We start from the raw sequence: 26,934 nt of genomic DNA on the forward strand, positions 1-26,934 counted from the left end.
AAAGTATAGTTCTTTAGGGTTGTTCATGAGCAAAAATTTACACTCGCCAGTCTGGGTAGCGGCTAACAATCAGCACTCGCCCACCTGCCGAAATACCACTCGCCAAATTTGTTGGCAAGCCGTCTGCAAACTTCCGTCCTAGCGCGGTCATTTCTTGGGTTATCGTTAACCTGTCTTATGGTTTCTATGCGTAAACATTAGTTTTCATAAAAGTCTGTTCGTTTATTTCCAAGCATGGATAAACAAATTAATGAACCATAAAGCAGTTCACGCTTGAAACAATGTAAACATTTGGAACACAATACACGTTTTTTTTTAGTAATTTTAACAAAAATGTCAAGGCCATAATATTCGATAAAATCGACATTTCGCAATTTACAGACGTTTCAGCAATAACTCATGCCATCATCAGTGTAAATAAAAGTTCTGTTTCTTTATTGCAAAGAATGTTAAAATTGGGCAACAAAGTAAGCAACAAAGTATTCATGAACAGGGCGGCTTTTAATCCTTTAAATAAATCAGTTTTTTGGCCTATGTTTTAGTTTTAATCCAATTCTTTTAAAATAAATCACATTTTTTCATTTTTTTTTTTTTTTTTTTAAACCCAAAAAGCAATAACAATAATTAACCAATGGGTCAAATTCACCAATAATATGTATCCACTGCCGTGTAGCCCAAGAGTAACAACTTTAATATCTTAATGCTGCGAAGTTTATAAATACTGCATTAACTAATTAAAATATTTCTGTAACTAACCCAGGGTTTTCGGCCACGGAGCGGTAATTGGGGGGCCACGGGCATAGGCGTAGCCAGGGGGGTAACAGGGGACAAGAAAAAAGACCTAAAACCCTCCCCCCGAAAAAGATAAATATTGTACTCCTAATAATTAATTTGTTGGTAGCGTTTATTAACAGTTCCACAACAATCACAGGCACGCCACACCTTCAATTGTCATGCACTGTTACGTCACAGACAACATAGTTATTATGTTTGCTGTACTTTTAGTAATGTAGCTTTAATATTTTTAGTCATTTTGTTTCTGCTATGTGAATGGTTTTGAGTATTGCGCTAAAACTCAGTCAGTTGCTGCTCGAAACGGTTTGAGCTTTCATATTTATTTGTGTTCGATACGGCAGTTGATACACTGGACTGGAAAAAGCGATCAAGTTGTAACGAGCCTCGCTGGCGGGAAGCGAATAATGGAATTTTAATCGTAGTGTCATTACGGATTCGTAGTAAATAGTTATTTGTTTATGTTTTATATACAGTCGATTTATCGCTGTGAGGTATCAGCTTCAGCCTCAACTTTTACCTACTCAGCGTGTCTTGTTTTTTTCTGCATCGATAGGCGGTGCACCAAACCAAATACTCTCACTAGTTCAAAATATTTGACCACATAAAACATTTTAGGCTGGCTACGGGCACAACTCTCTAGCTAGGTATTGCAAAACCAAAATGTCACCACTTTTATCAATTGCCAGTTATTATGACTGTAAAACTTTCTTGTAACGTTTTGTAACTCATTTTTCAGACACGTTTTTTGACCCGTCAGTATAAGGATGTTTAAAGTAGAATATCGGTTAATATTTATTTGTTTATCGCAGAAAGTTACGCCTTATCCTACGTACGTGGGTGGCAAGTTTAGATAAAGGCCTGTCGCTGTGGCGAAACATTAACTGTGCTGCTTTATATGTAGCCATGTAGTGCGGCGTCAGCGTTTTTTCGGGCGGCCAATTACTTGCCGATAATATTAATTGTCGGTCAAATGCCGTTGGTCGAGACCTAACATTCAGCTAGGTTATGCATGTAAAAAAAGTAAAACATCCATAAATCATTCGCTTGGCTGAGTACAAAATAGAGCCAAATATAAAAAAATACCTTGGCAGGAACCAGCTTTGTAATGACTAATTAGTTAACTTAAATTAAAATAACTGATTTATTAAATTTTTTTCCAACTAAGTGCCTTTATTCGTTGGTTAATGGCTATATTTGTTATTAACGTGGAGAAGTAAAACCAGTAAATACAATGCTAGTTATTTTTAAGCAGGGGCCACGAGGGTTGAGAGCCTTTCAAAGGGGGCCACGAAGCATAAAAGGTTGAGAACCACCGAACTAACCTATCAAAGTTATTTCGTACCTATTAGTACAAGTTTGAGTTGTTAATTTATATGGAAATTGGAATAAAAAATGTGTTCAATTACAGAAAATTCTTGAAGAGAAATAAAGTTATTTTTTATACCCAAACTTGCTACTTTACCCACCATCGCACCAATAAAATAACATGTAATCACTTCCCAGTGAAGTAAGAGTGGAAACACACAATAAGATCTATAAAGTAACAATATTTAAAGCTGGATGCTCTATAATACTATAGTATTAAGACCAACAACAATAAAACAACACTTTGTGCCCCCTATTCACGTTTAAGAAATATAAATATAAAATATGTTCCCTAACGTCATAAGAGAGGTCTATGATGTCATAATGAAAACCACCAGTCAAAGTTTAACTGCTAAATGACGGCAATATTAAATATTTGTGGCCCTACGACAGCAAGTATACCTTTGTTAGGATCAGAATAGATCGCCACAATATGTTTCCCTTCATCGTTTTACACCATTCAAATTTTCCTTGCAATAACGCCATTAATAGTGTGATTTAACATAAATTGCTATTATAGAGTTCATGAATCACCGCGGCGCAACATACGAAAGTATGCATAGCGCTTTGGTGCTCATTAAAGTTAAGGGAGAGTGGCTAACAATCAGCACTCGCCAAATTTGTTGGCAAGCCGTCTGCAAATTTCCGTCCTAGCGCGGTCATTTCTTGGGTTATCGTTAACCTGCCTTATGGTTTCTATACGTAAACATTAGTTTTCATAAAAGTCTGTTCGTTTATTTCCAAGCATGAATAAACAAATTAATGACCCATAAAGCAGTTTACGCTTAAAACAATGTAAACATTTGGAACACAATACACGGTTTTTTTAGTAATTTTAATAAAAATGTCAAAGTCATAATATTCGATAAAATCGACATTTCGCAATTTACAGACGTTTCAGCTCATGCGATCATCAGTGTAAAAATCAAGTGAAGATAAAAGCGATAAAACATCACTGTAAAGAATGTAAACAATTTCTTAAATATATTTTTTCTACAATCTTTAGTGAAAAAATAACACTGACAATATTAACAAGCTGATATGAGAGCTACACGAGCTAATGAGAGCACTTTTCATTTCAACATTTGTCAATTGTAGCTTGGTCACAATCACTGTCCTTGTCGTATTCATCCGAGCCAGGGGCGTATCCAGAAATCCAAAGCGGGGGGGTCCCGAATTTTCAACTTCGGGAATTCCTCGTTTTTTCGTCTGACGTTAATAACGTCATAAAATAGTGACAGATATGACGTCATAAAATAGCGATGGTAATGACGTCATAAACAATGAAAAAATCATCAGAAACAGCCAATTAACGTCCAGCAAAAGCAAACTTTTAGACGCAAAACACAACGTCACACGTACGTCGCCGACAATCCTGCCAGGCGCCAGTGTTACGACTTTAACTAGTAATTCTAGAAAATTACCTAGGCCTCCTGTAAAGTCGCTGTGAGTCCTTATTTTCGGGCATTAGATAACCTACCAAAGAGAACTTATATTAAAGACCACAACAAGAAAACCCAATGTACAGATGTATTGGTTGCAAGAGTAGAATATTACCACACCACAAACAATAATGACACTTAGACACACACAATTACTTACAAAAAACCGACAGACAGAGCATAATGACGCTTAAAGTTTTACTCGATAATTTCACAACAGTATTGCAGAATGCTGGCGACTTGGCGACTATGTCGGCCGAAGAATCAGCCAGCAAACCAAAGAAATTGGTGTAAAAAAATTTTAAGTAAAAAAAATTTAAAAAAAAATATTTTTTTGTTTCAACATCCAATTTACAAAATACCTTGTGGTTGTTTCCAAACATATTTAATCACATCTATTTTTGAACAGCGGAATTATGTAATAACATTACACAACACAATTGGCAGAAATTCATTTTGTTGTGTTATTTTGAAAAAAGTTACGGTAGTGTGAAGCACATTGTTTAGTGAGAAAAAGCTAGTGTAAGGCATATAGACTGTTTATTATTTTAAAAAGTACACACTTTTGATCATACAATTGTTACATGTTGGCAGTTTTGCTTTGAATTGGCAAGTATTTCTATATTGAGTTGAATTTCCAATTCCTGTTAATTTTACTGGTATAACATTAGCATCAGCATATTAAGGATGTACCAGGTTATGCTTCTCCACCTAAGGCCTAGCCCTAAGTATATTTTTGGTTGTTTAATTACGCAAATACAAAAATTTTTCGCACTTCGCGCGTACTTTAGCCTGGTTTTGCAAGGTTTATGTGTCTTTGTTTTCAACAAATCTATCCCAAAGGTAATATGCATACTATGGGGCATGTTGTTATGTGACTGTGACAATTTCTATTAAATTTTATTATAGATAGATAGATATGTTTATTGTTAGGGAAGTAGATTCCCAGGGAGCAGCGAAAGACCGTTAGGTCATCAAAGTCAGCCGCTTATAAATATCATTATTTCGAGCAATATAGATTGAAAATTTATCCAAAGAATATTTTTTCGTGCTTTTCAATCTGGTTTTGAGCAGCACGTTTTCACACAAGTTTGCCTGAAAACAGCTATCTATGTTATTCTTTTAGAGCAAGAAAAGCAGACATGTACGTACACCCCTAGGCCCCAGGTTGTACCTTCACATGTCCCTTATGTATTAGTTAATGACTTAATGTCCAAAAATTTTCGCGCCTTCGGCGCTACGTTTTGTTGTCCAATTTACTTAATAGCCTTGTTTATCGCCAAAACATGGCAAGGTTCAAACATTCCTTAGGCGAACACATCATTTAAGTTTAGGGGCGCAACCAAAAACCGAAGAATTTTCGCCAAAAATGCTTGTCACCAGAAGGCTGGCAAGATTCTGCCAGCCTGATTTCACAAGGCTACACCCAGACGTCTATCGAGCTGTAGGCGGTCAGCCGCTCGTAATATACGCTAAAACAAAACTCCTTTTTACGGGAACCGACGCGCTCCCGGAAACCCTAGGCCTGCCTTACAGGGCGTCCGTTTCGTGGAAAGATAACATTGGGCGGACCTTTTAGTGAGAAGTTAAACTGCGGCGGAAAACAAGCGATAAATGATCGTGAGATTTGCAGCGTTGTTTAGAGCAGGAAAAAACATGTCTAGAGTCCAATTAACGGCGAACACCAGAGCGCACAAAAATATTACGTCATTATACATGTCCCGGAATGCGAAAACCTAATTCCTAGCCCTACATTTAAGAACAAAGGCGCTAAATTAATAACGAATATTAGAATTTACAGTCGGCGTAATTAGCAACCGGTGATAATTTTGTAGTGCTAATTAAGCACGTAACACCAGGTGCGAGACCGCTTAGTGTGCAATCGTTAACTTCAGGAGAAATATATGTGATCGATTTTGGTAAATCTATTTACGGGACTACGCTAAATTAAAAGCACGTCTTTCGCCACCTGCAATACTAAACGAAGATCGCTTTTCCCCGGTGTTATTTGATTAGCGCGACGTCTGCAAAAACGCCACTTCAATAGTTAATCTAGTTCAGTGTTTTTAACCTTTTAAACTAGGTGTAGACCTGGCGAGCGAAGCGATCGCGATTTTTTTTGGGGGAAAGCGGCATTTTTTAAAATTTCTTGCAAGTTTTTATTACATTGTCGAAAATAAAAATAAAAGAAATGTTAAAAAATATGTGTCCAATATTTTTGAATACGTTTTCCGTTTGTCCGCGACGCACTTGGCAGCCTTCCACGGCGCAAGGATAGAGAAGCGCTAATCTATATCAATAGACAACATCAAAACGTAAAAAGAAAATTCGCGCGAAGCGCTAAAATTTTTCGCACTTACGTAGTTAAAATAGTCAAAAAGTATTTAAAATGGACTCGTGTATAGTTTGTTAAAGAGGCAGCGGGCCCGATGAATTACAGCGACCGCTTGATTGATGTTATTAATTGTCGAACACACACTTGTTGATTAGCCAACCCGAACGAATAACGAAAGGCGAAAGACAAATAAATATCCTGCGTTTACGGTCGATCAAACAAGAAACGGAAAACGGCGTTCTGCGTTTGATTTTGGTTTCCATTAGCAAGACCATAGGCGCCGAACTTTCGAAATCCCAGGGCGTCTTTTGAAACAGTCTTTGAAAAGGGGAATTCCGAAATTTCAACTTAGGGAATTCCCCTAATTTTTGTCTGCTTAATCACTAATGACGTCATAAAATAGTGACGGGAATGACGTTATAAAATAGTAAAGAGAACGACTCATACAACCAGCCAATAAACGTCCAGCAAAAGCGAACCTTTAAGACGTAAAGCGAACACGTGCGTCGAAACAGCTCAGTGTGCAATCGTTTACTTCAGGCGAGAAACTAGACCAAGACGGTAAGTATGTGTGATTGATTTGGGAAGAATCATAATTCGACTATCAGCAGTGCAGTTTCCCAAGTTTAGTTTCATGTAAGGGACCACGCTAAATTACAAGCACGTCTTTCGCATCCTGCAAAACGAATATCGTTTTTCCGGGTTGAAATATGCCACATCTGCGCCGAGCAGTGTGTCAAGTTAGCTAAATACAAGCTGCGGTTTAGAGAAAATAAGTTGTGTCAATTGCACACCAAGCACGTGGTCTTTGGATTTGAAAATAATTTTGCGGCAACTATCATCACATAAAACAGGCGACTTTAAACAAACACAGTTAGACTACCTTTTCAAGGGAATTGCGTTAGTTACAAAATTCCGTTGTTACACCAACATCGAATACTATCGCAGACAGCGAACAGTGTTAAACAGTACCCTAACTCGACGTTTTTAGCGAGAAAAGAGAAAAAAGGCTAAACTTAGGGTGGTCAATTGTGGAATACATTTTTGCTAATCAGCCAACCTGAACGAAAGGTGAAAGAAAAAAAAGCATTCCGTGTTTACGGTCGACCACACAAGCAGTGTTTTTTTTATTTTTATATAAGTTTGGCGTTGAAAAGCTTTGTTCGGAATATTACGTCTATTTATCGATTTGAGTGACCAAACGTCTCAGCATATTGAACACTAGGAATTATGACTCTAGACCAGGGGTTCCCAACCTTTTTACGATCTCGTACCACTTGGGGCACTCTGTACTGCCACGCGTACCACTTTTTTTAGAACAGTGGTTCTTAACTATTTTTCTGCTGCGCCCCTTTGGTAATTGTCCCGTGTTTTTTCTGTAAAAGTTAACTCTTCGTGGCGCGAAGAGCGAAATAAATTGCGTTCATTTGGTTTGTATTGGCTAAACTTTAATTTGGGAGACACACAAAAGTTGCTCGTGCTCGATATATTGGTTTACATCGAGCTGATTTTGACAGACATATTGCAGTAATCGTGATTTAAAAAGTGTTATGACACACAATGCGAAGGCTATTTACTGCAAATAACATTCAAAATTGGCGCAAAAATGTCTGACTTCCCCCCAATTAGTGTTGCGCAAAAAGAAGTAATTCGTAGTTCGCGCGAAACGCTAAATGTTTACGTAGTTTTGTTGTTAAAATTGACAAAACACAGTTTGTGGAGAAGGTGGTTCTTCTTCAACTATATCATACTGTTCTGACTAAACACAGCCAAATAGGGTGACTAAACACAGTTCTGACTAAACACAGCCCAATAGGCTGACTAAACACAGTTCTGACTAAACACGGCCAAATAGGCTGACTAAACACAGTTCTGACTAAACACAGCCAAATAGGCTGACTAAACACAGCCAAATAGGCTGACTAAACACAGTCCAATAGGCGGTAATAAGTAGCAAATATTCTCCCAAAATTCGAGAAACTATATTAAACATAAGCAGCCTCGAAGTTCGCAAGTCGATTTTTTCTCAGTTTCTTTTCTAAACGTGTAATTTTGATGTTATGCATAGGGCGGCATACAAGCATATTTAATACCTATCGCAACATGGAACTGAATAAATCAGTATAAAAAGTTAAAAACTGGAAGGTAGACCTTGCGCCTACCTAAGAATTGCTTGGCGCCCCCTAGGACCCACTGTCCCACAGCGTTGTATGGCTTTTTAAAGCAACTGTGCTACTTATTGACATGACCTGTATTTGGAAGATCGTATAATGGTACAAAACAACGGGGATAGTTACGTAACAATGAATAGGCTTCAGGATTTTTTTTGTAAAACAACAAATAAACAAAATATAAAAGTTGTGAATCCAGGTTTTTAAAAACGAAAAACTACTCGCGTACCACCTGACAACCTTCACGTACCACAGGTTGGGAACCCCTGCTCTAGACGAAGCATTGTGTGTTATTCGGCGTTTAAAATTTAGGAAATAGGTTAACACTTGTATATTTTAGCCTCAGTAATTGGCTTGACGCATCTTTGATCACAGAAGATTTTTCACTAAACATAAATTTCGCATCAGCTTAAGCTTGACCTACGTTAGCGCGACCTGGTATTTCGTACTTTCAGCGCTTCAGTTTATTAATACGTGCGAACGAACACTTTTACAGATGGTACTTCTCCCCATGTAATTCAGGAAAGTCGCGCATACTGTTAGTGAACCACGATTGTGCTACTAGCGGTGTACATTGCGCTAGCTGTAATATAGTGTTTACAGAGATGGAGTTGCAAACTAATTGCACATGAAACCTGGTCGAATTTCAGGGCGTTTTGACACCCTGCAAGAAATCCAGGGCGTCAAAAAACGCTCTGCACACCCACGTTCGGCGCCTATGAGCAAGACGTGTGACCCAATTACACTGAAAAAAAACACGCAGCTTCGGACGGAGAGGTAAACCCTGACAAAAACGAACAAAAAACGTTAATGTCACTTCCGAAAAGGGGGGTCCGAACCCTGGTGCTACTAGACTTTACTTACTGTGACAAAACAATATAGATATTGTAAACCAGACAGACTCCTTATGGCGTCACAGTTAAAGCAGCATTAGTCTTCACGTATACTTTAATTTAAGTCTTATAGTTTTCCTCCCAAAAATTTTAAATTCCCCCAAAGTGAGCCAAGTGGCTCCTTTTGAGAACCACTGGGCTAGACGGTTCCTCAAACAAGTTTTCGTCAATTTCATGTTGCTGAATCCACGCTCGTTTTCGGAAGAACTAGCCGGCAAACAAAGCAGTAAATCAATAAGAACAAAAATGTTGCTGTAATCGTCACCAAATGAACGACCAACCTCATCCCAAGATAGTTTCGCGACCGATTCCTTGAATCTAAATAAAATACTGCAATTACTAAAATAGATTATATTTTTAGATTGACGCTGATACCGTCTGCATAAATGCATCTTTAGCAGATGCTATTTTTCTGCCACGCTAACACTATCTATTCCAGCGCTTACGAGCAATGTGGAATAGTGTGTACAGATCATTTGCACTTCTTTATGTCCAAATACTGCAAAATATGAGAAATAATCAAAACTAAAAACTGTAGTTATTCCATAATCAATTACTTTTAATTTCTACTTTGTCAAACGAAGGCCATCTTGGGAAGCTTGCAATCGCTGTGGCTGATACGAAGCTGTCAGTTCCAACAGAAAATCTTTTTAGTAGCGCATAAATTACTTTTTCCACACAAAATTTTTGCTGACTTGTTCAGTTATATGGCTGAACCGCAAATAATGACAAAATAATTGTAAATTTACAACTAAACCATTTACAAAGTTAACCATATGCACCAGAGGTTGTGTGCTGCGTGACGCCCATAGTGGGTCGTTTCTATTTTCCAAGGGCGTCCGCAATGGTTTCGTTTCGTATCTAAACATAATTGCGATATAAAATATTTACAGACTGTTATTTTTTAGGCTTTGGCTTGGCTGACCGTTATGAACTTAAGAGATCGCAACAACATTCTTCCGTAGACTAATTGCTAATTCTCGGCTGTAGCAATAGTATGCGATAAAATACCGCATTGTTCAGTGGGGCGTTTCGGTCCCTCAAAACATCTTAAAAAACACTGCTTAAAAACATTATTGTTAGACATTTGCAATTAAACTTATTGTTACCGAACAACTGCAGTAATTGCTTATAATTTTCGAATACAAACAATTAAATAAATACAAAAAAGATATTTTTTTTATCGCTGGGTACATCACAAGTCCAATAAACTTTTCAAAGGCGTCAACGACTGGGTTAAACATTTGTTTTAATTAACAACGTTTAAGTTAAAAAATAAACTTAAATTATTTACCACTGCAGCAATGGCGATGTTTTTAAAACGGGACAAAGAGTCATTATTACGAGTTCAAACGTGACCGCGGTTTACATTCTGCTTAAAATATCGATACCGCAATAAAACGTGCCGCGCACCCACATTTGTGTTTTCTTTAACATGCACACCTCTGCAGTAAATCAAACATTGCTATGTTTTGCTACTTTACCTTAAATTTTCGGCCAAAATTACTTGAAATTTGTTTCGGTATAAACTTAAGAGAATTTTTTTTTTCGAAATAAAAGTAAAAAGTTTTTTTGGCTTGCTTGCGAACATATACACCCTCACCCATTAGTGATTAAACATTAATTTAAACTACTTTTTAGCCGGGGAAATAGCTTAAGTTTATAACTACTCCATTATTAAAAATATTTGGTAATTGATTGAAATATCTAATACATATGCGGGTAATAATTTAAACTGTACCTTCCCTGACGTCACCTTGAAACAAGCAGTAAAACTTTTTGCGATGTTTTTGCCACTTGTATATTTTCGTCCAAAATCACTTGTGATTTTGTTTCGCTTTTTGTACAAAATAATTTATTTCAACAAAACATTGAATGGAAATATTTAAACTCATGACGTTATGTTTCTATGAATTAGTTGAAGGTGCTTGTCCTCAACAACAACCAAATCCAAAACGCCGGAGTGAAAAGTTTGTCGGAGATTGTTCACAAGTTGGAGGGGTTGTGGTTGGACACTTGTGGCATCACAGACATCAGTCCACTCACCGACGCCATCAAGAACAAAGATTGCAAAGTAGGTGGTTTTCAAAGTTGATTCTCGATAAGCAGTCAGAGGTACAGTAGCCAGACAAGCAAGTTCGTGAAATTTAATAAAAATGTTGCATTTAAAATTTAGCAAAAAGTAAAAATAAAATGTGTTTTTTTAGGTTATCTTAGGTGCACATACACCTATTAGTTATTAAACATTATTTTAAACAACTTTATTGGCCGGGTAAATAGCTTATACCATAAAAATATTTGGTAAATCATTCAAAGTTTAAATCCATTTTTTGCTACAGTTGCCGAACAAGCAAATTCGGAAAATTTAACAAAAATAATAAATTTATAATTTGGCATGATTATATTGTTAATTTTTATCAAAGATAATAAATATTCGTGTTTTTCTACTGCACCTTTGATACGTGGGTAATGATTTTAAACTGTACCTACACCTATGTTACTTTAAATCAAACATTGAAACGTTTTGCTACTTTACCTTTCCAACGAAATTTCTTAAAATTTTGTTTTAATGTCACAATTTTGATTTTAGCTACTGCACCTTCAGCATGCAGATAATAATTTAAACTGTACCTTAGCCAAACAAACGTAACGAAAAATGTGTGGCATATAATTATGATTGCTACTTTACCTCCACCGCTTTAGTGCCCTTAATTGTAAATGTGTTTTGTGTCGACCGATTCACCCACAAAGTGTCAGCTGAGGTAAGCCATCGCACCAGTAAATAGACCGTCCTAAGTAAATAATAATAATTAACCAATGGGTCAAATTCGCCAATAATATGTATCCACTGCTGTGAGCCCAAGGGTAACAACTTTAATATCCTACTGCTGTGAAGTTTATAAATACTGAATTAACTAATTAAAAGATTTCTGTGACTAACCTATCGAAAATTAATTTATTACTACCATTTTTGTTAAAATTCATATGGGGATAAAAAACTTTAATTCCAGAAAATTCTTGAAGAGGAATAAGCTTATTTCTAAAACCCAAACTTGCTACTTTACCCACCATCGCGCCAGTAAAATAACATGTTTTTGTTCTCACTTTGCCGAAGTTATGGGAACACAGGATTCCGAAACTTATTTCGACCAATTTAAGCACTGCCCAGTGAAGTAACAGTTGAATATAAAGTAACAATATTTAAAGCCGGATGCTCTATAATACTATAGTATTAGGACCAACTACACAATAAAACAACTATTTGTGCCCCCTATTTACGTTTAAGAAATATAAATATTAAATATGTTCCCTAACGTCACAAGAGAGGTCTATGATGGATAATGAAAACCACCAGTTAAAGTTTAACTGCTAAATAACGGAAATATTAAATATTTGTGGCCCTACGACAGCAAGTATACCTTTGTTAGGATCAGAATAGATCGCCACAATATGTTCCCCTTCATCGTTTTACAGCATTCGAACTTTCCTTGCAATAACGCCATTAATAGTGTGATTTAACATAAATTGCTATTATAGAGTTCATGAATCACCGCGGCGCAACATGCGAAAGTATGCATAGCGCTTTGGTGCTCAACTGCTCATTGAACTTAATTAAAACGGATAAAAGTTCGCTCGTGACGCGAAAAAAGTATAGTTCTTTAGGGTTGTTCATAAGCAAAAATTTACACTCGCCAGTCTGGGTAGCGGCTATCAATCAGCACTCGCCCGCCTGCCGAAATACCACTCGCCAAATTTGTTGGCAAGCCGTCTGCGAATTTCCGTCCTAGCGCGGTCATTTCTTGGGTTATCGTTAACCTGTCTTGTGGTTTCTATACGTAAACATTAGTTTTCATAAAAGTCTGTTCGTTTATTTCCAAGAATGCATAAACAAATTAATGAACCATAAAGCAGTTTACGCTTAAAACAATGTAAACATTTGGAACACAATACACGTTTTTTTTTAGTAATTTTAATAAAAATGTCAAAGCCATAATATTCGATAAAATCGACATTTCGCAATTTACAGACGTTTCAGCAATAACTCATGCCATCATCAGTGTAAAAATCAAGTGAAGATAAAAGCGATAAAACATCAATGTAAAGAATGTAAACAATTCCTTAAATATATTTTTTTTACAATCTTTAGTGAAAAAATAACACTGACAATATTTACAAGCTGATATGAGAGCTACACGAGCTAATGAGAGCACTTTTCATTTCAACATTTGTCAATTGTAGCTTGGTCACAATCACTGTCCTTGTCGTATTCATCCGAGCCAGGGGCGCATCCAGAAATCCAAAACGGGGGGGTCCCGAATTTTCAACTTCGGGAATACCTCGTTTTTTCGTCTGACGTTAATGACGTCATAAAATAGTGACAGATATGACGTCATAAATCAGCAATTGTAATGACGTCATAAACAAAACAAAAAATCATCAGAAACAGCCAATTAACGTCGAGCAAAAGCAAACTTTTAGACTCAAAACACAACGTCACACGTACGTCGCCGACAATCCTGCCAGGCGCCAGTGTTACGACTTTAACTAGTAATTCTAGAAAATTACCTAGGCCTTCTGTAAAGTCGCTAGTGAGTCCTTATTTTCGGGCATTAGATAACCTACCAAAGAGAACTTATATTAAAGACCACAACAAGAAAACCCAATGTACAGATGAATTGGTTGCAAGAGTAGAATATTTCCACACCACAAACAATAATGACACTTAGACACACACAATTACTTACAAAAAAACGACAGACAGAGCATAATGACACTTAAAGTTTTACTCGATAATTTCACAACAGTATGGCAGAATGCTGGCGACTTGGTGACTATGTCGGCCAAGAATCAGCCAGAAAACCGAAGAAATTGGTGTAAAAAAATTTTAAGTAAAAAAAAAAAATTTGAAAAAAAAATATTTTTACTTTTTTTTTTTTGAAAAATATTTTTTGATAAGTTTTTTTCAACATCCAATTTACAAAATACCTTGTGGTTGTTTCCAAACATATTTAATCACATCTATTTTTGAACAGCGGAATTATGTAATAACATTACACAACACAATTGGCAGAAATTCATTTTGTTGTGTTATTTTGAAAAAAGTTACGGTAGTGTGAAGCACATTGTTTAGTGAGAAAAAGCTAGTGTAAGGCCTATAGACTGTTTATTATTTAAAAAAGTACACACTTTTGATCATAGGCTACAATTGTTACATGTTGGCAGTTTTGCTTTGAATTGGCAAGTACTTCTACATTGAGTTGAATTTCCAATTCCTGTTAATTTTACTGGTATAACATTAGCATCAGCATATTAAGGATGTACCAGGTTATGCTTCTCCACCTAAGGCCTAGCCTTAAGTATATTTTTGGTTGTTTAATTACGCAAATACAAAAATTTTTCGCGCTTCGCGCGTACTTTAGCCTGGTTTTGCAAGGTTTATGTGTCTTTGTTTTCAACAAATCTATCCCAAAGGTAATATGCATACTATGGGGCATGTTGTTATGTGACTGTGACAATTTCTATTAAATTTTATTATAAATATCATTATTTCGAGCAATATAGATTGAAAATTTATCCAAAGAATATTTTTTCGTGCTTTTCAATCTGGTTTTGAGCAGCACGTTTTTACACAAGTTTGCCTGAAAACAGATTATCTATGTACCACTTTTAAAGCAAGAAAAGCAGACATGTACGTATACCCCTAGGCCCAAGGTTGTACCTTCACATGTCCCTTATGTATTAGTTAATGACTTAATGTCCAAATTTTGTTTATCGCCAAAACATGGCAAGGTTCGAACATTCCTTTGGCGAACACATCATTTAAGTTTAGGGGCGCAACCAAAAACCGAAGAATTTTCGCCAAAAATGCTTGTCACCAGAAGGCTGGCAAGATTCTGCCAGCCTGATTTCACAAGGCTACACCCAGACGTCTATTGAGCTGTAGGCGGTCAGCCGCTCGTAATATACGCTAAAACAAAACTCCTTCTCACGGGAACCGACGCGCTTCCCGGAAACCCCAGGCCTGCCTTACAGGGCGGCCGTTTCGTGGAAAGATAACATTGGGCGGACCTTTTCGTGAGAAGTTAAACCACGGCGGAAAACAAGCGATAAATGATCGTGAGATTTGCAGCGTTGTTTAGAGCAGGAAAAAACATGTCTAGAGTCCAATTAACGGCGAACACCAGAGCGCACAAAAATATTACGTTAATATACAAGTCCCGGAATGCGAAAACCTAATTCCTAGCCCTACATTTAAGAACAAAGGCGCTAAATTAATAATGAAAGTTCGAATTTACAGTCGGCGTAATTAGCAACCGGTGATAATTTTGTAGTGCTTATTAAGCACGTAACACCAGCTGCGAGACCGCTTAGTGTGCAATCGTTAACTTCAGGAGAAATATATGTGATCGATTTTGGTAAATCCATTTACGGGACTACGCTAAATTAAAAGCACGTCTTTCGCCACCTGCAATACTAAACGAAGATCGCTTTTCCCCGGTGTTATTTGATTAGCGCGACATCTGCAAAAACGCCACTTCAGTAGTTAATCTAGTTCAGTGTTTTTAACCTTTTTAACTAGGTGTACACCTGGCGAGCGAAGCGATCGCGATTTCTTTTGGGGGAAAACGGCATTTTTTTAAATTTCTTGCAAGTTTTTATTACATTGCCGAAAATGAAAATAAAAGAAATGTTAAAAAATATGTGTCCAATATTTTTGAATATGTTTTCCGTTTGTCCGTGACGCACTTGGCAGCCTTCCACGGCGCAAGGATAGAGAAGCGCTAATCTATATCAATAGACAACATCAAAACGTAAAAAGAAAATTCGCGCGAAGCGCTAAAATTTTTCGCAGTTACGTAGTTAAAATAGTCAAAAAGTTTTTGAAATGGACTCTTGTATAGTTTGTTAAAGAGGCAGCGGGCCCGATGAATTACAGCGACCGCTTGATTGATGTTATTAATTGTCGAACACACACTTGTTGATCAGCCAACCCGAACGAATAACGAAAGGCGAAAGAGAAAAAATACCCTGCGTTTACGGTCGATCAAACAAGAAACGAAAAACGGCGTTTTGCGTTTGATTTTGGTTTCCATTAGCAAGACCATAGGCGCCGAACTTTCGAAATCCCAGGGCGTCTTTTGAAACAGTCTTTAAAAAGGGGAATCCCGAAATTTCAACTTAGGGAATTCCCCTAATTTTTGTCTGCTTAATCACTAATGACGTCATAAAATAGTGACGGGAATGACGTTATAAAATAGTAAAGAGAACGACTCATACAACCAGACACAGCCAATAAACGTCCAGCAAAAGCGAACCTTTAAGACGTAAAGCGAACACGTGCGTCGAAACAGCTCAGTGTGCAATCGTTTACTTCAGGCGAGAAACTAGACCAAGACGGTAAGTATGTGTGATTGATTTTGGAAGAATCATAATTCGACTATCAGCAGTGCAGTTTCCCAAGTTTAGTTTCATGTAAGGGACCACGCTAAATTACAAGCACGTCTTTCGCATCCTGCAAAACGAATATCGTTTTTCCGGGTTGAAATATGCCACATCTGCGCCGAGCAGTGTGTCAAGTTAGCTAAATACAAGCTGCGGTTTAGAGAAAATAAGTTGTGTCAATTGCACACCAAGCACGTGGTCTTTGGATATGAAAATAATTTTGCGGCAACTATCATTACATAAAAAAGGCGACTTTAAACAAACACAGTTAGACTACCTTTTCAAGGGAATTGCGTTAGTTACAAAAATTCCGTTGTTACACCAACATCGAATACTATCGCAGACAGCGAACAGTGTTAAACAATACCCTAACTCGACGTTTTTAGCGAGAAAAGAAAAAAGGCTTAACTTAGGGTGGTCAATTGTCGAATACATTTTTGCTAATCAGCCAACCTGAACGAAAGGTAAAAGAAAAAAAGCATTCCGTGTTTACGGTCGACCACACAAGCAGTGTTTTTTTATTTTTATATAAGTTTGGCGTTGAAAAGCTTTGTTCGGAATATTACGTCTATTTATCGATTTGAGTGACCAAACGTCTCAGCATATTGAACACTAGGAATTATGACTCTAGACCAGGGGTTACCAACCTTTTTACGATCTCGTACCACTTGGGGCACTCTGTACTGCCACGCGTACCACTTTTTTTAGAACAGTGGTTCTTAACTATTTTTCTGCTGCGCCCCTTTGGTAATTGTCCCGTGTTTTTTCTGTAAAAGTTAACTCTTCGTGGAGCGAAGAGCGAAATAAATTGCGTTCATTTGGTTTGTATTGGCTAAACTTTAATTTGGGAGACACACAAAAGTTGCTCGTGCTCGATATATTGGTTTACATCGAGCTGATTTTGACAGACATATTGCAGTAATCGTGTTTTAAAAAACACGAACGAGCTAATGCGTGGACTTCACTTTGCTCGTGACAAGCAATCGACTCACTTAAAAGATTTGTACCATTTGATAAATATTTTGGAAGTCGATCAATGTTTTATTTTGTCAAAATGCTCTATGGCCTGACTGTTTTCCATTTTTCTAAAAATCCTCGCGCTCTCTTTTTTTCGTATTCTGGTGTTTTTGTGCTTGAGACGTTTGGCCGCAGGTTGCTTAGCGCCACAAACAAAACACCGCATTTTGCCTAACAACACTATAGTTACTGACTGAACAGCAAATAATGACAAAATAATTGTAACTTTACAACTAAACCATTTACAAAGTTAACCATATGCACCAGAGGTTCTGTGCTGCGTGACGCCCATAGTGGGTCGTTTCTATTTTCCAAGGGCGTCCGCAATGGTTTCGTTTCGTATCTAAACTTCACTGGACCGTTGCGCTCCCTGAAAACATCTTAAAAAACACTGCTTAAAAATATTATTATAAGACATTTACAATTGAACTTATTGTTACCAAAAACTGCAGTAATTGGTTGTAATTTTCGAATACAAACAATTCAATAAACACATACAAGTAAACTTCTTATCGCTGGGTACATCACAAGTCCAATTAATTTTTTCAAAGGCGTCAACCACTGGGTTAAACATTTTTTTTTAATTAACAACGTTTAGGTTAAAAAATAAACCTCATAACTATTTACCACTGCAGCAATGGCGATGTTTTTAAAACGGGACAAATAGTCATTATTACTATTATTTACGATGAGCCAAAACAAAAACTCTTAACCACCCGTAATATAATACAGTACAATGAATGTTAGGTTCTTACGCGGCCCACCGCAGCCCAGCAACTACATGATATGACCGAAATATTAAAAAATAACTCGTGGCCACTAAAAATTGCAAAAAGTTCCACATCGGACCACAGCCGACCACTGTCTTAAAGGTACAAGGCTAATCCTGGACCTGTGTGACGTTATAATAAACATTGACAATAATATTGTGTGACAATACTAGCGCTGAAATAAAAACCAGAGGCAGCGATGTCACATTTCCTTTGTGTGCTTATGCAAACCATAAATCGTAACAAAAATACGCCGCTATACATAAATTTAAGATTGTTGCGACCCAAAGTGAACGCCTTTGCACTTGTGTTTTCTTTAACATGCACACCTCTGCAGTAAATCAAACATTGCTATGTTTTGCTACTTTACCTTAAATTTTCGGCCAAAATTACTTGAAATTTGTTTCGTTATAAACTTAAGAGAATTTTTTTTGGAATAAAAGTAAAAATATTTTTTTGGCTTGCTTGCGAACATATACACCCTCACCCATTAGCGATTAAACATTAATTTAAACTACTTTTTAGTCGGGCAAATAGCTTAAGTTTATAACTACTGCATTATTAAAAACATTTGGTATTTGATTCAAATATCTAATACATATGAGGGTAATAATTTAGACTGTACCTTCCCTGACGTCACCTTAAAACAAACAATAAAACTTTTTGCGGTGTTTTTGCCACTTGTATATTTTCGTCCAAAATTACTTGAGATTTTGTTTCGCTTTTTGTACAAAATAATTTATTTCAACGAAACATTGAATGGAAATATTTAAACTCACGATGTTATGTTTCTTTGAATTAGTTGAAGGGGCTTTCCCTCAGCCACAACCAAATCCAAAACGCCGGAGTGAAAAGTTTGTCGGAGATTGTTCACAAGTTGGAGGAGTTGGGGTTGAGGGATTGCGGCATCACAGACATCAGTCCACTCACCGACGCCATCAAGAACAAAGATTGCAAAGTAGGTGGTTTTTAAAGTTGATTCTCGATAAGTAGTCAGAGGTACAGTAGCCAAACAAGCAAGTTCGTGAAATTTAGTAGAAATATTCCATTTAAAATTTAGCAAAAAGTAAAAATAAAATGTGTTTTTTTTTTCGGCTCTCTTAGGTACACATACACTCATTAGTTTTTAAACATTATTTTAAACAACTTTATTGGCCGAGTTAATAGCTTATTCCATAATAATATTTGTTAATTCATTCAAAGATTAAATCCATTTTTCAGGATAATATTGGTAATTTTTATCAAAGATAATATATAGTCGTGTTTTGCTACTGCACCTTTGATACGTGGGTAGTGATTTTAAACTGTACCTACACTTATGTCACTTTAAATCAAACATTGAAACGTTTTGCTACTTTACCTTTCCAACGGAATTTCTTAAAATTTTGTTTTGTTTTATTTTTTGTCACAATTTTGATTTTAGCTACTGCACCTTCAGCATGCAGATAATAATTTAAACTGTGCCTTAGCCAAACAAACGTGACGAAAAATGTGTGGCATGTTATTATGTTTGCTACTTTACCTCCACAGCTTTAGTGCTCTTAATTGTAAATGTGTTTTGTGTCGACCGATTCACCCACAAAGTGTCAGCTGTGGTAAACCATCGCACTAAATAAATAGACCGTCCTAAATAAATAATAATAATTAACCAATGGGTCAAATTCACCAATAATATGTATCCACTGCTGTGAGCCCAAGGGTAACAACTTTAATATCTTAATGCTGTGAAGTTTATAACTACTGCATTAACTAATTAAAATATTTTTGTAACTAACCCAGGGTTTTCGGCCACGGAGCGATAATTGAGGGGCCACGGGCATAGGCGTAGCCAGGGGGTGACAGGGGCCAAGAAAAAAGACCTAAAACCCTCCCCCCGAAAAAGATAAATATTGTACTCCTAATAATTAATTTGTTGGTAGCGTTTATGAACAGTTCCACAACAATCACAGGCACGCCACACCTTCAATTGTCATGCACTGTTACGTCACAGACGATATAGTTATTATGTTTGCTGTACTTTTAGTAATGTAGCTTTAATATTTTTAGTCATTTTGTTTCTGCTATCTGAATGGTTTTGAGTATTGCGCTAAAACTCAGTCAGTTGCTGCTCGAAACGGTTTGAGCTTTCATATTTATTTGTCTTCGATACGGCAGTTGATACACTGGACTGGAAAAAGCGAAGTTGTAACGAGCCTCGCTGGCGGGAAGCGAATAATGGACTTTTAATCGTAGTGTCATTACGGATAAAATACGGATTCGTAGTAAATAGTTATTTGTTTATGTTTTATATACAGTCGATTTATCGCTGTGAGGTATCAGCTTCAGCCTCAACTTTTACCTACTCAGCGTGTCTTGTTTTTTTCTGCATCGATAGGCGGTGCACCAAACCAAATACTCTCACTAGTTCAAAATATTTGACCACACAAAACATTTTAGGCTGGCTACGGGAACAACTCTCTAGCTAGGTATTGCAAAACCAACATGTCACCACTTTTATCAATTGCCAGTTATTATGACTGTAAAACTTTCTTGTAACGTTTTGTAACTCATTTTTCAGACACGTTTTTTGAACCGTCAGTATAGGGATGTTTAAAGTAGAATATCGGTTAATTTTTATTTGTTTATCGCAGAAAGTTACCCCTTATCCTACGAACGTGGGTGGCAAGTTTAGATAAAGGCCTGTCGCTGTGGCAAAACATTAACTGTGCTGCTTTATATGTAGCCATGTAGTGCGGCGTCAGCGTTTTTTCGGGCGGCCAATTACTTGATGAGTTCATAAATCAAAGTGGACTTAAACCTGCTGTTTTCAGTTCAACAAATGTCAAACTGAAATGAATTATAAATGCATTTAACAAAAAAGTATTTTTCTTTAATTTAAGTTTGTTCTTTTGAAAAATTTGTTTCTTTTTTTTAAAAAATTACACACTATGATTTCAATTAGGCCTTCGTTGACCTCAAGAAAAATAGAAACTTCGCAGTTGCTGAAGTTTTATGTCTCAATAAAAAAAAGGATTTGCTTAAATGCTTAGGGTGGGAACACAGTGAGAAAATGTTGCTGTTGTCAAATTGTGATCTTTCGAGGCCATTTAAGTTTGCAACAAACACAAAAATTATAATTTGCCAAAGCCACCAACTGATAAAACAAATATCATACAACAGTGGTTATTTTTACGTGGCCACACAAAACCTATTTTTGTCGGTAACATATTATAACCACTCGGTATGTCACTTCACATTCATGATATTTAAACTATCTACTTGGTTGTTTGAATATTTATTTTGTTTTGAATCATATTTCACTTCTCTTTCCCCGATATATTAACATTCACTGCCATATCTAAAAAACTCTAAATATCAGTTAGTTGCCATTTCGGTAAGTGATGAAATCCGACATTAAGGTGCTGAACCTTATCACCAGGAGCTATTTGGTGCCTTGACGCCATTTGTGGCTCACTTTCAAAATCTAACTCGCTCATCAATTTGTTGTTTCAGATCAAGAAGCTGTATCTGAGAGGGAACAGCATCGACGACGAAGGAGCTCTTGAGCTTTCTCGCGTCCTCCCAAACATCGAGTGGTTGTGGGTCGAGGATTGTGGCTTCACTGAGGAAGGCGAGGAGGTGATCAGATCGAAACTGAGAGAACTTGGACTTAAAGTGAGTAACAACAACAAATACAACAACAAATTAATGTTTCAACAGAAGTCAAGGTCACCTTTGTCACCAAGGTCAAACAGTTTTAAACACTTTTATCCAACTCCAACGCAGCAAACAGCGCACACTAGCGGCGAAATAATATATAAAAATAAATAAGGGGCTGGGAGTTGTAGAAAGATTAGCTGCATGAGAGATTTCATGTTAAAATGTGCTTTTCTTGAACTTTTACAAAATGTAAAAACTTTACATGCGGCAAACAGTATAACAATCTTTTGCGAAACTTTAGATAAAAACACCAAACACTTAACATAATTTTGTTTTTGTTTTCGGCGTTTATAAAAGAAATCTTACTTCGAAGTAAAGTTTATTATTTCGTCACAGCGCCGCACTTTTTTGACGTTTTTTTACCAACTTCGCCCAGAATGTCAGGATTAACACAAAAATATGCGCAACTAAATAAAAACACGGTTTCGTCTCAATTCGCGTCATTTTGTGACGTTTGTACCTCGGACAAAATGTGCATTGTGCGATTATGACGTAACAGTAGGTCCATTAATGGAACATTTTGAACAAAATATTGCGAGCTCATGTTAATAACATCCGGGATATTATTTGCGTTGATATTAGAAACAAATTTAAAAAATATTTTTTTGATAAGTTATTGAATATCCGAAGTAAACTAGTAATAATGCAAATAAACTATTACAATGGTGATTAGGAGGTTACAGCAAAATAAGCTAAAATATATATTTGAAAGTTAATAGAAATATAATGCGAAAACAATGTGTTTGTTTAATCATGTACTTTTAATAACAACGGTTTATGTTAATTCCCATCATAACTTTTCACGACTAACCTACACACGAACTTTAAAGGTGAAACTTTGTTGTGTTGATATTCCCACAAACATTCAAATATTTATTGGCCTAATAAATCTTGACACACAATTGGTCTAGTGGGGCAATTTATAAAGTCACCCAATGTATAGTTGCAGTGAAAAAACATAGAAAAGCCTAAATTACAATAAAATAAGCTAGATTTTGCGGAATAAACTTAGAATACATATTTATTATCAGGCTGGCAGAATCTTGCCAGCCTTCTGGTGACAAGCATTTTTGGCCTAAAGTCTTCGGTTTGTTGGTCGTGTCCTTAAACTTAAATGATGTGTTCGTCAAAGAAATGTATCAACCTTGCCATGTTTAGGCGATGAACAAGATTATTAAGAACTAAATGAATTAGGAAAAATTTGCGCCGCGGGCGCAAAATTTTTTGTGACACAAAGAAATACATATGGGGTATGCTGAAGTACAGCCCGGGGGACTGGGGGTGCACAAGGCTGCTTTTCTTAATCTAACACTGTTACATAGATACGCTGTTTTGGGGCGAACTTATGTGCACACATGCAGCTTTTTTAAGATTTATTGAGAAAATAAATCTTAAAATTGGGATAATTTTTTTCTTTTAAACTGGGAGAAATTTTTAATAAAATAACGGTGTGTTATATAATCCAAATTAGTAGAAATTGTTTGCCGAAATTAGAGTCACATAGTGAAGTGCAACATGCCATAGTATGCATAATATAGCTTTTGGCTGAACAGATACAGTTGAGAGAGTCGCGCGAATCGCGATAATTTTTTGCGTTCACGTTATTAAAACAGCCCAAAATATAGTTTAAGCCTTAGATGGAACAACATGGCATATAGTACATTCTCGTTTTGCCCATGCGATATCATACCTGTCTATTTAACAGTAATCGCGACTTTTATGATTACTTTTTAACTCAATAAAGAAGTATTTGCCAAATCAAGTATAACTGCAAATACACAACAGTTCTATCGAAATTTAGTACTTTTTCAACTAATAAACATTTGCCCAACACTGGCTTTTCCCTGCTAAACAATGTGATTCGTACTTTTTTTCAGAATGCCACAAAAAATTATTTCCTACCAATTTTAGTGCATAATGTTCCTACATATTCAACATTTATAAAAAAAATTAATTGGAAAGTCAATCATTCAAAAAAAAAAATTATTAAATTTTTTTTTGGACAATTCCTTCGGTTTTCTTTCTGATTCTTCGGCCGACATAGTCGCCAAGTCGCCAGCATTCTGCCATACTGTTTATTATATTATCTTCAAATTCTCGCTTGTCACCTTTCTAATGTAAATTATGACTAATTACGTCACTCGCTACATATATACATTACTGGACGAAATACCTGGCGCAGGTTAAATACAATATTTACCGGTTATTCGTAAGATCTTTGTAAATGACATAAATAATGCAACCATATTTTTTTAAATGTCAAAACAAATTTGCTTATGCCTAAACGTTTGAGTGTCACTACATAGAAATTTCAAATCATGTGATGTGAAGTCGGTTAACTATAGCACACAACACTTGGCTAAGCATGCAATACATCTTTTAAGTAACGAAAACCCGTGACGTTTGTCAATTGAGAATAACTCCCAAACGTAAAACTTTAGGTTGCAGCAGCAATTGCTTAGACTTGCTTGATAGCGTCATGTTTAAGCAAATACGTAATCCCGGTGCTAAACTGCGTCAAACGTGAGAAAAATCCTCATTGAAAAAACAAATGCTTACTGTTAACTGCTGCAATACACGCAATATTTCGCGAACTCTGATAAGTATTGCGTGGGTAAACACATTGTAAGAAGTCATTAGGCTTTGGCCTCAATCACTATCGCTAACAAACGGCTTAAAAATAAAAATTAAATTTTTCGTAAATTTGCGAACTCTACCTAAATTTTACGCGTAAACAGGCATCAATAAGTTCCTAAACATAATAGTCTTAGTTGGAAACATTAAAATTTTACTTTATGAAGGAAATGTACTTAGTTTTATTTTTTTATTTACTTACTGCGACAACAAACGCGATATTTTGCGAACTCTGTCTAAATTTGGCATTGTTAAACTTGAGTCTTTACCTGGAACGTTGCACACGTTTGTTAGCATAGTTTATAACAGTGGTTCTCAACCGGGGGTCCACAAAAACTTCTAAATATACCTATATTAAATTAACTAACGCTGGGGCCTGGGATACATGCTTAAACACAATCCTGGTAACATTGTACCATGCTGTAAATCGCATTGAGTATGACGTAACATTTCCATTGTGATGCAACACAAATATATTGTAAAATGACTGGGCGAACATGTTGCCACACACATCTCACAAACTTTCTCTTTTATTATGTAGATTTAGCTCAGTATACATTACGTATTGAATGTAATTATTCACCGTCCTCTTCTTAGCTATTGTTTAAATTATTTGGCAAACCCTGCAACTACCTTCAAAAATATAACTGTAGTGTACTTAGCTACATTGATGTTTAGTACAAGTTTCTAGGACTGTGAAATATAATTTTAACTTAAAAAATGTTTAAAATGTTGTCACTTTTTTACATGTCCTTCGATATTGTAATTATTTTAGATACAAAGCTATATTTGTCAATAAAAAACGGTTTTCTTTATTTTGAAGAAAAAAAACTAGAAATTTTAGATGAACTATAAAAAACTAGATTTAGTTGTAAAAACCTGACGCTTGCATCCCTGAGCAAATGTATTGCACTAAATTAAGCATGTTAATGGCGATTGTCAATATTGTGTGCAACTTGGCGCTGTGATGTAAATAGATTGTTTTGTGCATTTTGCATTTGTTACGTTGAAACTATACATATAAGCTCCAGTATACTCAATTGATATCGCTCGCAAGGTGCGCCACCACGTGTTTAGAGGTCTACAGGTGCACCATGACGTAAAAACTTAAGAAACACTGATCGGTGGTCTCTTCTAAGGGTACTTTGGAAATATGGTTATTATGCAAATCAGCATAAAACCACAAATACGAACAGTGTGACCTAATAGCCTTAATGTTAGGGAAGTAACATTCTCAGCAAGGAAAATAAGTTAATTAATAGATTTGCGCTAATTTAAGGTCAGTTACAAAACGGTTGTTGTTATTATTATTGAAACTCTTGATAAACTGTGGGCGACAGATGTGACTTGTTGGGTCTCAACTCACCTACGGACCCAGTTTAACAACACTTCTTTAATTACCCACGATGTAAATACAACAACATCAGATGGGCTAGATTACAATTGTTGTTAACAGATGTGACGGGTTTGGACTTTAACACTTTTATCAGCTTTTAAATTTTCATCTTGTGTTTTGCAGGACAGAGTGGATTTTGACATAACGTTCGACTGATCTTGGATTGCTTCGAGCGACCAACAATCGTCCCTCCGTGATGCGAAACATTTATCAGCTTTCCTGTTGATGGAATTGAACTGAGGGACAGGGGCGGTTCCAGGGGGTGGGGCAACACACCATACCTTGTATTATTCACCTATTGAGCGTAATTTAATTTTTTTCATTGGGTTTCTAGTATGTTCCATTTTGATAAAATGGTTTTAGTTGAAAGGCATCTTTGCGTCTCATCGCAACTTAAACAATACATAAAGGCGTTTTTTCGATAACATATTTCTAATTTAGCTTTTGTTTTAAAACTAACACCTCTCCAACCTAAAACATGTATAAACGAAATGTGTGGTCTTATGGGTGTTTAGATGTAACATGTGCCGTCATCCCTCTTTATTGACCGCTGTTAATTTTGTTTTGTTCATGTTTGGCCGACTCTTTCCCAAACCACAGCCGTGTTTATTTGAGCGAGCGCTCGTCTCCCCAAAGCGCTTTGCCGTTTTGCTCGTTGCCTTGTAATAAGTGCCGCCCCGGTACTTTGCTGTCCACACATTTAGCGTTTTGTTTGTTCTTATTAAGTCGGTGTTTTTGTACTTTACCGTTGTTTGTAATTACCTTGTCAACATTCAAGTTCACTGCATTGTTTTATTTTATTCAGTTTGATTTTCGTAACGTTTTTTTACGTAAAATCCAAAGTTGTCTGATCAATAAATGGTATGATTTATAACAACTATTGATTTGTTTTCAATTAGTAGGCAAAGACAGTCTCCATTCATTTCCAAGCGAATACTTTTAATCAGTGTATACTCCCATTTACCTTTGAGTGA

The 26,934-nt window shown here is 36.3% G+C and overlaps 2 protein-coding genes across 4 annotated transcripts in view; both read left to right on the forward strand.

Annotated features, from left to right (window-relative positions):
* Nucleotides 1-22,337, forward strand: part of LOC146162968 (ribonuclease inhibitor-like) — a 31,725-nt gene extending 9,388 nt beyond the window's left edge. The window contains exons 3-4 of the mRNA XM_083382580.1: nt 10,920-11,075; nt 21,724-22,337. Coding sequence (XP_083238706.1) covers nt 10,920-11,075; nt 21,724-22,041 — 474 coding nt within the window. The 3' untranslated portion in view covers nt 22,042-22,337. The remainder of the gene's footprint in view (nt 1-10,919; nt 11,076-21,723) is intronic.
* LOC146162961 (myc box-dependent-interacting protein 1-like) overlaps nt 1-26,934 on the forward strand; it is a 234,182-nt gene that overhangs the window by 181,494 nt on the left and 25,754 nt on the right. The gene's annotated exons all lie outside the window — the stretch shown is intronic.

Source organism: Ascidiella aspersa, chromosome 2 (assembly GCF_963924565.1).
Source record: "Ascidiella aspersa chromosome 2, kaAscAspe10.2, whole genome shotgun sequence".
NCBI classification, from domain to species: domain Eukaryota; kingdom Metazoa; phylum Chordata; class Ascidiacea; order Phlebobranchia; family Ascidiidae; genus Ascidiella; species Ascidiella aspersa.